The sequence below is a fragment of the Brassica oleracea genome, chromosome C8, assembly GCF_000695525.1.
Source record: "Brassica oleracea var. oleracea cultivar TO1000 chromosome C8, BOL, whole genome shotgun sequence".
Taxonomy (NCBI): domain Eukaryota; kingdom Viridiplantae; phylum Streptophyta; class Magnoliopsida; order Brassicales; family Brassicaceae; genus Brassica; species Brassica oleracea.
Window position 1 is genome coordinate 31357498 of NC_027755.1, and position 12495 is coordinate 31369992.

General features: G+C 34.9%; 1 protein-coding gene and 2 long non-coding RNA genes across 5 annotated transcripts in view; 1 reads left to right on the forward strand and 2 right to left on the reverse strand.

Annotated features, from left to right (window-relative positions):
- LOC106311283 overlaps positions 1 to 390 on the reverse strand; it is a 483-nt gene extending 93 nt beyond the window's left edge. The window contains exons 1-3 of the long non-coding RNA XR_001263973.1: positions 349 to 390; positions 196 to 267; positions 32 to 103 (exon numbers count right to left, since the gene is read on the reverse strand). This is a non-coding gene — a long non-coding RNA (uncharacterized LOC106311283). The remainder of the gene's footprint in view (positions 1 to 31; positions 104 to 195; positions 268 to 348) is intronic.
- Positions 391 to 3134: 2744 nt separating this feature from the next.
- On the forward strand, positions 3135 to 4896 carry LOC106308207. 3 transcript variants are annotated; one of them, XR_001263519.1, is made up of 4 exons: positions 3135 to 3416; positions 3518 to 3586; positions 3665 to 4513; positions 4670 to 4896. It is a non-coding gene; the product is annotated as an uncharacterized LOC106308207 (long non-coding RNA). The 3 variants fall into 3 exon arrangements; XR_001263518.1 differs by having other exon boundaries at positions 3141 to 3416; positions 3665 to 4218; positions 4295 to 4896; XR_001263517.1 differs by having other exon boundaries at positions 3143 to 3416; positions 3665 to 4896.
- A 3029-nt stretch (positions 4897 to 7925) lies between these two features.
- Positions 7926 to 11635, reverse strand: LOC106308144 (ribonucleoside-diphosphate reductase large subunit-like). Its single transcript, XM_013745274.1, has 16 exons — positions 11508 to 11635; positions 11152 to 11382; positions 10970 to 11031; positions 10804 to 10891; positions 10433 to 10696; positions 10146 to 10353; positions 9969 to 10057; positions 9713 to 9883; positions 9526 to 9618; positions 9279 to 9431; positions 9100 to 9186; positions 8833 to 8992; positions 8637 to 8761; positions 8390 to 8565; positions 8160 to 8309; positions 7926 to 8079 (listed from the first exon to the last, which is right to left on the reverse strand). The coding sequence occupies exons 1-16, from the start codon at positions 11529 to 11531 to the stop codon at positions 7926 to 7928; spliced, it is 2235 nt and encodes a 744-aa protein (XP_013600728.1). The 5' UTR covers positions 11532 to 11635.
- Between the last annotated feature and the right edge of the window lie 860 nt (positions 11636 to 12495).

Sequence of the window (12495 nt, forward strand, 5' to 3'; positions counted from 1 at the left end):
AAAACAAAACTTGATTCTGATCAAAGTATACCTTTGCGGTTTAGTAGTAACGAGTTTTTCCTGAATGTTAGAGTGGCTGCTTCTTCTAGCTTCATCACCAGCACTGGAAATAGAGAGTCAAATTAAAGGGGAAGTTTGCACAAAACAAAACTAAAACAAAACTTGAAGTCAAAAAATTTTCTGATCAAAGTATACCTTTGCGGTTTAGTAGTAACGAGTTTTTCCTGAATGTTAGAGTGGCTGCTTCTTCTAGCTTCATCACCAGCACTGGAAAGAGAGAGTCAAATTAAAGGGAAAGTTTGCACAAAACAAAACTTGAAGTCAAAAAATTTTCTGATCAAAGTATACCTTTGCGGTTTAGTAGTAACGAGTTTTTCCTGAATGTTAGAGTGACTGCTTCTTCTAGCTTCATCACCAGCACTGGAAATAGAGAGTCAAATTAAAGGGAAAGTTTGCACAAAACAAAACTAAAACAAAACTTGAAGTCAAAAAATTTTCTGATCAAAGTATACCTTTGCGGTTTAGTAGTAACGAGTTTTTCCTGAATGTTAGAGTGGCTGCTTCTTCTAGCTTCATCACCAGCACTGGAAATAGAAAGTCAAATTAAAGGGAAAGTTTGCACAAAACAAAACTAAAACAAAACTTGAAGTCAAAAAATTTTCTGATCAAAGTATACCTTTGCGGTTTAGTAGTAACGAGTTTTTCCTGAATGTTAGAGTGGTTGCTGCTTCTAGCCTCATCACCAGCGTTGGGAACAAGAGCATGAGGAGAAGAGTCAATGCTGACATGTGGAATGTTCCATCGTTTCATCAATGCTCTGATAGCTTGAGTCCTCAGCTGAAGGTGAAGGAAGAGAAGAAAATACACCACAATTAACACACAAGAAAACAAAGAAAAAGAGAATAGAGGTTTAACATAGATAAACATTACCTGTAACATGGTGGAAGCCTCGCCGCGGAAAGCTTCCACACAAAGAAAAAGAGCGGATCTTCTCACGGTTGACTGATAATCTGAGAATCAACAAACAACAAAAAAAACCTAAGCAACAAAATCTTCCAGTAAAAAACCTATCTAATTAATGAAACCCTAGAATTTGATGAACAAGCCATTAGGTTACTAGCGGTAGAACCTAGAATCTAAAAAAACTATCTAAGTCGGTGGAACAAACCGTTGGTGGCGAGAGGATTACCTGCGGCGTTAGGGTTTGGGACTCCATTGTTATTCGCACCAGCCTCTGAGTCGTTTCTTGCAAGAAGTCTCTTCATTAGTGGCAGGGCCGGCCCTGGGCCAAGCCCAATGAAACATTCGTCTTGGGCCCCCAAAATTTTTGAAAATTTTTATATGTAAACAGGCTCCCAATTTGTAAAAAAAATTTGTTAGGCTCCCAAATTTTTGAAATCTTTACTAAATGGTCTTGGACCTCCAAACTCCTAGGGCCGACCCTGTTTAGTGGTATCGTAGTATTCTCCGCAGCAACTCCGCTCTTATCGGCTCGAGAATCGTCCTTGGAAGAAGGTTTTGGAACCAAGTCAGTGGACATAGTCTCTCTTTCTCTGTGCAAAATCTCTGAGAGTTTCTGTGGAGAGAAATAGAAGAAGATGGGTAGCTTGTGGAACAAGGATGGACTCTGTAACTAACAAGAGAACTTGTGCTTTTATATGGCCGTTTGAGGATCCATAACTATTACTCTATTACTATTTTATCATTTATCATTTGTTAACTTTTTACCGCGTCTTTATTTTGTTTATAAATGATCTAATCTATTAAAACAGAATCCTAATTTAAATCTAATTAAAAATGTTTATTTTAAATTTTGGACTCTTTCAGTTTTGATAGTAAGTTACATATGTTTGTTACATAATGTTTTTCACCCTTAATAAATAATATAACCAGATTACTTAAACTAAACCAAAATCTAATCTACTAATGTCATCCGAACTTATACTAACTAAACCGATAGGTTCTTTACTATTAGAATAAAAATACAATAACTCTAATTGGACCATGTTAGTATAGGAAAATAATACAAACTCTAACTGGGTATTATATTTGCTTCTTTTACGATCACCACGTGCCACAGGAAGAAATCAATTTCTTTCATAATTTGATCATTATTCACCATACCAAACATTCTCATTTATACAGAATTCTATTATGAACACAATATTATCTACATATAATTTTCGATAATATAAATTACAAAATTTATCATTGTTCACCTATTACATTAGATATGTTTTGTTTTTTTATCTATTCAAGCCAAAGATACAATTCCGGACTTTCGTTCATTTCAATTTTGTAATTTCTATTAGTTAAATATCTATTGATTATCAACACAAAATCAAGTGGAAAAGAATATTCTAACCACATTTAGAATAAATTTATTCAAATCTAAACTAACATGTCTTGCAAACAAAGTAACCTCTAATAACTTATTTTGATTTATTTATAATAACCTCTAAAATTAATATTCTTTTCCCAAGATATCAATACTATTAATACGGAATAAATTTCTGGGTATTTATCTGGACATTCCGATCTGTTTTTTTGGGTTTTCGGGTTATATTTTCGGGTTTGATTAATAACACTTCAGGTTTGGATATGTTTTGTACCATCCTACAAAATTCATTCTCGTATTTCTTACATTTAAGACTGGATACATATCGAGTTTTTTTTTTGGGTTCGGTTCGAACATCGAGTTACAGATTTTATGTCCAGATCTACTTAAATAAAAAAAAATGCGATTATATAAAAAAATCCTCAAAAAAATTAGTCAAAAGCGCGGGTCAAAATCTAGTATATTTTAAAAAAAAATAGAATGAAGAAGAAAAATCTAAATGACCGGTGAGAGATTATGAAATGATGACTGATGAATTGGAGTTAAAAAAAAAGAAACAGCTGAAACTCTGATACGACGCAAGATGGGCCAGTGGGCCTGTTTCATTATATCCGTTTAGTTATTAAAACCATTGTTAAGAGCATGATTATAGGAGTTTCTTAAAAGGGGTTTTTAAGGATTTAATTAAATCAAAACAAAATTAAAAGGCGGTTACCGATCTTTAAGAAAGGGTTTTGCAGACCGATTACTAAAGGGTTTTTTACCCCACCTGTCAGCAAACCAGAGGAAACACATTTATTTTTCTTTTTTCTTTTTCTTTTTGTTTTTCTCGTCTTCTACGATTCTCCGCCAGACCAAGATCGTGTTTGACGCTCCGACGAAGATCGTGTCTGCAATCGCTGCGATTCGTGGTGTGGACTAAGTCGGCTTTTGAGCAGGATCTATGGATCGTTTGAGAAGCCGTCGGAGAAGAAGAAGGGCTGATGGTGAAGATTGTGAAAACTGTCACCGTGAGAAGACTTGGAAGAAGAGGTTTTTCTGTGGGCATCTTACAGAGGCCAAATACTGACCAAAACTGGTATTTGGTAGTTTTTTTCATCAGACAAACTCTGCTTCACGTTTTAGCTCTGTGATATTGTGCTTGCTATATACATGTTGTGACTGATTTTGATAAACCAGTGCGAGGCATGATGTATTACCGAAAGGCTTTGGAGCTCCAGGCCTTCCTTGATATGGCAAAGGATGAAGGTGCCTCACGAAACTTTGTTATGATTACTTCTAAAACCTGTGTATACATTTCTGAATCTGCTTCTTGTTCTATTTAAGAATTAATGAAAGGGTACAAGGCTCTCGAGTTAACTAGCGAAGACGCCTCAAAGAGCGGAAAGTCACTCTGGGCTCAGTGTCAAGTCACTTCTTGTTCTCTCTGAACCACAGCGAGGAAAGCATGTTTTGTTGGTGTCTCTTCTTGAGAGAGCTGCTGAAGTAGTGAAAAACTCGAATGATGGACTGTGGAGAGCCTCGTTTGATGAGTTTTTCACACTTCTTACCAAATATTGTAGGAGCAAGTATGAGACTATACATGGACAGAACCAGGAGAATGCAGCAGCTGAGGTGTTGGAGGCAGCTATAAAGAGGGAGATGCCTGCTGAGCTTTTGCGTGCGAGCCTGCGTCATACGAGTGAAGACCAGCAGAACTTTTTATTAAACTTTGGTCGTAAAGGTTTTTCTTCACCGCCTGTGAGCGAGTTGAAAACCGGTGCAAGGAGTAGCCAGGTGAACTCTGAGTCTGTCAGGGATTAACTTTAACATGGGAGGTCTGTGGATCAAGCATGGAGAACGTGTGAGTTGCTGGTGTAGGAATCTTTCACAAGCTTCAGGTGATTGATGTTGTTTTCTTTTCTTTTTTAGATTGTACGTTTTAGATCTCTTTAAACTTATGGTTGCGTGTGAAAGGATGGGGAGAGAAACATTGAAAGTGGGAGTTGGTCGGGAGAGCTGTGTTTTTGGTGCTCTGGTGATGGAGACTCCTATCTATGTGTAGGACTCTTTTAGGGTTTTGGTGCTCTGTACAGGCTGATGGTGAGTGGTGATGACGCAAGATGATGATGGGTTATGATGGTTTTGATGCGTGCGGGAGCTAACAGCTTCTTTATTGCAGAGAATGTGGTAAAGGTTTCACTTCTTCTAAAGCTCTTTGTGGTCACATGGCTTGTCACTTTGAGAGAGAGAAGAGGGTGTCATGTTCTCATTTTTTTCATGTCAAGAAGAGTGCAAAGTCATCAGTAATCAGTCATCAGTCACGGACTTATGTAGTAATTACTTGTGTAGGTCAAGAAGAGTGTAAAGTCATCTTCTGTATATCAGTCACGGGCAATGCTTACGTACTAACTCTTGTAGTCTTGTAGTCTTGTATTCTTGCAAACTCTTGTAGTCATCAGTCACAGACTTGTAAAGCTTTGTGTCTATATAAACTTGTGAACTCTTGTAGTCTTGTGAACTCTTGTAGTCTTGTCTATATAAACTTTGTATACCAAACTTTTATTCACAACACAGCACTCTTCTTCATTCATCACGCATCTTCTCTCATCACGCATCTTTTCTCAAGTTCCTTCTCAAGTTCCTTCTTAAAAACAAGTTTCATAAACAAGTTTATAAACAAGTTTCCTTCGACTTGTAAACAGGTTTTATAAAATAGTATAGTATAGATAGATACACTGGTATATGCTAAAATATAAATTACAAGATAATCTTTTAAAAAAAGATTGGAGATTTATGTTTATGTAATTTTTTTTTATTTTGGGAGTTGTAAATTAATATTGTATTTGAATATGCTCATAATATTCTCTAGACTTTGAATGAGAAGTGAAGTTAATAGAACGAGGTTGATTTGAAAGAGCCGTAAAAGTTTTATAACAATCATTTTTTTCTAAAGCTTTTTTATAAAATAATCATGCTTTACATTTTCAAAATAAATCTAGAACTAAAAATAAAATAAATAAATATATATATATATATATTAGCTTGGAGATTTTAGAGTGTTTTAAATTTTTTAAAGGTGTTTGAGAGGGATTTCTTTAAGCTATAAAAATAAAAATCAAAATCTCATAGTTTCAGGTGAGATTCTAGAGTTGTTTAACAAAAATCACACCAATTATAATCTTCACCTAAAATCATCTAAAAACTCACAAAAATCAAATCACTCTGAATTTCAGATTCAATACACCCCCTTACAAAACCCAACAAATTAAACTTGAACTGACTAAATTTGTTTTCATAATTTGAGAAAAATATGTTAGCTCATGGTCTTAGCAAAGCCATAATGAATATATTACAGCAAATAAACAGCATTATTATAGTTGCAGCCATCCATCAAAGGTAAAGTTAGCCTCATAAGAACAACTTTCAATTGCAGAAAATTATGCAGGGATACAACGGTTTGTCTCTGTGTGTTTGACGGGCAAGCTAGCCTACTCCACTAGAAATTAGAGCAGGCGGATGTGGAGCCTAAGGTCATTCTTGCCACAAGCATTAAGCCAAAGGTACAGACCCCATGCTGCACATATCCTGTCTACAAACTGTTCATCTGAACATCGTAGGGATCTAAGTATTCCTTAATGCAACCTATGCGACTCCTTTCTACTTTGACAATGAAAGGGGCCAGAGCTACCTCCATGAATAAGAACCTAGAATGATAAGATGTCCTTATTACTTTACTCGCACACATTTTCTCAAACACTATTTTCATTTGCAGGTTGTGTGGGAGTGACATCAATTGCTCCTCCAGCTCAGCAAAGTATGGGGGTGTCCACAAAATAAAACATGTAACGGTGCCAGAGGTAAACCCCTATGTCCTAACATACTCAAATTTAGCTTTCCTGATGTATTTATCTATAAAATATTTCATTCTCAGTTCGTTACCTCAATGTTTCACAGATTATGGAGTTTCTGTGCACCAGCAAAACTGCAGGCATTGAAAACACAAGCTGGGAATGCTACATATATAAATGTTGGCCAAAGAATGAAAAGCTCACAAAACTCTTTATAAGTACTAATTGAAAAGCAGTAAGGTCCTCTGTTGTAGCTTTTACTCCGGCATAGTAGTAGTTTATTTTTACATAAAAGATTATTCTGAAACTAACACCAAGATCATAAATTCAAATGCATCTTAGGTTCTGTAAACAAACTTCTAACGATGCGTAAAAAATTATATCTGCACTTACTTCTAAAACAACTGTAATCACATCATATAACTTTTAAAGTGGGTTTATACACATGAACAAGTCTAAGCCGCATGAGCTCTTTCCATCTATGCACAACCAAAGATCTCTGGGATTGTCATCCGCATAGTCAGTCATATTTGTTTCGAAGGTAAGACGTGGGAAAGAAAGTGAAAACAATGAACTTAAGTGAAACCTCAATCTACACATATTTAAATAGCTTATCTTGTTGTCTATGTTGTTTTGTTCTAAGAAAAAAACCTCAGTTACATATCATGAATTTGCATTATCATGTGACGTTACAACTATAATATAATAAATAACACAATAAAAAAATTGTTTAATTTGGTAATAACTATTTTAATCAACGATCAATTGTTAGATAACAATACGATTATGATCATTGTCAAGATTGGTTATATATACACATAAATATATATATATATATATATATGTGTGTAAAAGTATAGATGGTGCAATTACATCAAAACATACTATTGAAAAAGCACCTGCGAAAGTTGTGAATACAGTGGTTCTAAAACAAAAACAAAACTTTAATTAGTTGTACATTTAACAAAAAATTTACATCAAAAATTATATGAATAAGATAAATGAATATTTAAATCATGAATCTGATTAATTGAGTTGTACGTGCAGAAATTTTTGTTGTAAGAATTTAGTTTGTAGTTTGTAGTTTTTAAGTTTTAGTGACATATTTTAAAGTTTTTTTAATGTTGAAAAGTATTTTAATGTTAAACCAGTGATTTAAGAAAAAAATATATTTTAAAAGTGTTGTAGATTTGGGGGGGGGAGTCCATTAAATTACTAAGAGAATAATTGGAAATAAAAACAATAAAAATTTTAAGTGAAATGAAACATTTATACAATCCAATCAATCAAACATATAGCTAAAATTTAATCAATTTTTTTTTCATTTTGCTCATCACCTTATACAAAATTTCCAATAACAAAAATATCAAAAAATTTGGATATTAAAATTTTGAAATTTGTAAGACAGAAAATTTTATAATTATGTAGCTACTTTTATTTTTACAATAAATTATAATATTTATATATCAAAATAACATATAAAATATATAATTTAGATTTAAACTAAAACGAAAAAAAACCGGGCGTAGCCCGCTCGGATCCTAAAAATATAATAAAAAGACTTTCGGGAAAATGTAACCAAATATTTAACACCGACAGACTAGGTAAGCGAAAGCCCATGTGTCTTTGTAGCACGTAATAGCAGGTGCTGCATCCCGACTTTTAAACCCTGTTGGTACAAATTCACAATAACACAGTGAAATAAAAAGAAAAAAATGAAAGACAATATACTACTATTTTGAAATTAAATTAAAAAATCAAACCTGAAACCAAGTGTAGAAGTGCAAGTCAGTGACATTGAGGCGGCTCGGTTCATTCAAGTGAATGTTAAAGCTTTGACTTTGATCTACATAGCCTCCACGACCAGCAGCCATCTTGACCAAAGTTTTTTTTTTAACTTCCCAAGCAGTTCTGAATTGAATTTCAGGATGAACGAAGTGAAATCTCAGACTTTAGCAATATGACAAAAAAAAAATTAAGCATTATTATACCTGTAAATTGCTTTCAGATCATCAGGTATCTCTGGGATATTTCCTATAGAACCATTCTCACTAGTGAGAACCTTTTTCATTCTCTGAGACCAAAGTCCCATATTAGTTAAATCGTGAAGAAGATGCCTATTCACGATTGTGAATTCACCACTGAGCAAAAGCCAAAGACAAAATGAGTAAAACAGTTACAAAAATGTACCAATGTCATAATGATTTAATAATATACAAACCTTAACCCTCCGTTATTGATGATGTTTGATGCACAAGGCTCCAAACCTTTGTTGTTCCCAGCCAATGATACCAAAAGAGAGTTCCTCACTCCATTTTTTAATATCATATCCCTAAGAAAATCCCAGTCCCAACGGTCTGATGGAGTCACATTCCACATGTCAGGTTGAAGAATCCCCTACACGCTACCCACAATTAGAACATTATGAAGTTTAAGTAAAATAGTTACAGGATGACATGCATACATACCTTGCTCATGGGACTTCCTTTATATGTCTCATACGCGTCATCTCTTGCAGAAAGCTCTGAAGATGCTTTGAGAGCATGGTAGTATATGGTTTCAAATATATCCGTATTCAGTTGTAGGGCCTGAGTAACAAAGTAAAAACTGTGCTTAGGAACAGAACAGATATAACAAAAAACGTTGATCATCAGGCAGAGGAGTGTCTACCAAATGGCATTCCAAGGAGGATAAAGACGTCTGCAAGACCTTGTACACCAATACCAATAGGCCTATGACGCATGTTCGAAGTTTTTGCACTCTCTAGAGGATAGTAATTTGCGTCTATTATCCTATCGAGATCATTAGTAACATTAGCAGTTACCTGGCCACACAAAAGAAACAACGATAAATTCACATCAGAAAGATCCGTTGAGAATCTGATTTTAAGGTCAAATGAAGCAAATATGAAGGTGTTAGCATCTGTCTGACCTTGGCTAAGCTGTGAAAATCAAAGTAACGATTCTTTGAGCCCAGGCTGCCGGCAGGCTCAGATGGATGAGAGTCCATTGGAACATCCTGTTGTGAGCAAGAAGAATGTTAGTAAGAGAGCGTAATAATAAAAAGGAAACTTAGAGAACCCGCAAAAAAACAATTTTCTTATAACTCACTTTATCCCTAACAAATCTAGGCAAAACAATGGATGCAAGATTGCACACAGCTGTTTCTGTTGGACTGCTGTATTGAATAACTCCACTGCATAAGCCGGAGGAGGAGTTTATGGTACCAAGATTTTGCTGATTGCTTTTTCTGTTGCATGAGTCCTAAAATAGAAACATTAAGAACCAGTTGGCTATATTTATGGCTAATAACATATATATGTACAGAATCATGTATATATATATATATGTTACTTACCTTGAAAAGCATGTATGGCATTCCTGTTTCTAGCTGGCATGTCACGATTTCATTCCAAAGCTCCTGCGCCTTAACGACCTTCTTTGCCTTTCCCTAAAAGACATGGACAAACATAACTGTTATGGTATTGAGATAACAATAAGAAATCATGTTACATAAGATAGCAAATGAAACAGGGGGGACTCACCTCTCTTTCATACTTTGTGTACAGTCTCTCAAATTCCGGTCCCCAGCAATCTGCTAAACCTGGAGCTTCATTAGGACAAAACAGTGACCACTGCTCATCCCCAAGGGCTCTCTCCATGAAAAGATCAGGAACCCAGAGAGCATAAAACAAGTCTCTAGCACTGTGCTTCTCCTGCCATTGAAAAAAAAATGTATATGGACGTTGTTAGCAGGCAAACCACATCTGAGGATAACATGGTCAACAAATATCTTGGTACCTTTCCGTGGCTCTTCCAAAGATGATCTAGAAACTCAGAGATATCAGCATGCCATGGCTCCAGGTATACTGTAACGCCTCCTCCTTCACCTAGTGCAAACAATATACATGAGAGATAAGACTTAAGATGACTCACTACACAGTAGGAAAGCTAAAGATGTACACATTCCTCTTTTACCTCCTCCTTGATCAAGAAAACGAGTAGTAGCTTTGAAAACATCCAGCATTTTACCAATACCATAAGAGATTCCCTTTGTGCCACGGATGTTATGAAGAGAAACACCAATACTGCCTGCAGATTTGCGTAGAACAGCACACTCTTTGACTGTATTGTATATGCCCTCGATGCTATCATCTTTCATGCAGGTAAGAAAGCAGCTGCTCAACTGCACAATTCAATTAGAAGAAGATGAGCTAAAAAAATACATTGAAGAACAATAAAGCTCTATATAGTTATTTAAGTACTTGAGGCCTTGGCGAGCCTGCGTTTAAGAGAGCAGGAGATGCATGAGTGAACAATCTCTTAGACATCAAATCGTAAGTTTTGATTGCCGAATCAATATCTCCCAAATGGATGCCAACAGCAACCCTCATCAACATGTGCTGAGGCCTTTCAACGACTTTCCCTTGGACTTTCAAGAGGTATAATCTCTCAAGCGTCTTAAATTCAAAGTAATCATATTCAAAATCACGATCATATACCATCTCCCTGTCCAGACGTTTAGCATTCTGAGAGATTGAAAGGAAAGAACAATTCAGTAATATTATACAAGATAAAATAAATACATTCTATCGACCGACCCCTTACACAGACGAGAGAGCTTATTAGTGTGTACCTCCGAAACTATCGAAAATACATTCTCAGCTATTAGAGAAGCATTCAGTCCCGATCTCTCATTGACATAATTGTACATGTACGCAACCCTGAAAAAACATAAAAACTCAAATCAATGATACACCCTAAACCCAAACAAAAATAAAATTCAAAAGCTGGACACTCCCGTCTCAGAAAATGATTTCTGTGTGTTCTTCTGGAGATTTGAGACAGCAATCCTTGCAGCCAGCTGAAAATAAAAAGACAAAACAAGAAGAAAAAAAACATTACAATTATTATGCATGTATCAGGGTAAGAATTATAACTGTCTTAAGGAATGACTAGAATTTATATATATATATATACTTACGGAGGCATAATCAGGATGGTTACAAGCCATGGAAGCAGCAGTCTCAGCAGCCAACTCGTCAACTTGACTCGTGGTGATCCCGTCATAGACACGGGCATAAACTTCACGAGCTACCAGGAGAATGTCACAGCGGTAACTGCTAAGCCCATAGCTAAGTTTCTTAAGTCGCGCAGTAATCTTATCCAAGTGAAGAGTTTCCACCCATCCATCGCGCTTCACTACGTGCATATTCTTTTGGAGACAGATAAAACCCTTGTTTTAGCTCAGAGAAACACAATCCCAATGATTTATATGAATAATTTAATTTTCTTTTTTTTTTTTTTTTGAAAAAGGGCATAATAATTTAATTTTCTTACCAAAGCTTTAGCACGTTCTGGCATCTTGCTAGAAATATAAAAAAAGATGATCGCAACTCGATCGGAAAGAATCACCGACTCAATGTCACCTCTTTTCTTCTCTTCAGTTCACGAGCTTCTCTGCCAGCTTTCTTATAAAAAATATCTATGATAAAATTATTGGTTATGTTTGTTATATATAATGTGATTACGACAACCTACATTATTTAAGAATCATGATTATCTGCAATATATAACAAATAAATAAAAATCAAGTAAAATACGATTTCACAGGTAAAAAGGAGAAAAATCTTATCTTAATGTTTTTGTCAATTTATTGGCCCAGTTGATTTTATCTTAATTAATAATTAAAAAAAACTTAATTTTCTTAAGAATCATGATTATCTGAAATATAACAAATAAAATAAAATCTTTGCTAAAAAAAACAAATAAAATAAAATCAGGTGAAATACGATTTCGGGGGTGTTATTGAATTGGGTAATTAGAATAAGTATTGGAATTTAAGTATGCAAGTACTTTGATGGAAAAGATATCCTAAGTATCGTTTCCTTCAAAATATTGATAAAAAAAGTAGGATTTGTTTTAGTTAAAAAGATACATTGAATTTCATTAAAATTCACCAGAATTATAACTAAATCTAAACAATATTGAATAACAGGAGTTTTCAATGGATTTAAATTCTATTTACCAAATACTCAATCCAATAACATTAGATTTAGGTCTCATATAAATTATACTCAATTCTATTAAATTACCCAATTCAATAAGGGAGAAAAGCTAAGTAAAACAAAACCTTCGACTGCTCCGGTCCTCTACTCTTTAATCTCTATGCACCTTTTTGATCCCAAGCCGTTGGATCAATCGATAGGTATTAAACTAACATCAAACCCAACCTAACCTAACCGGTCCTCATACAAATTCTTTTTTTTTTGGGGTGGAATTATAAATTCCAAACCGGTGGTCCCAGTTATAGCATCAAGCTATCAAC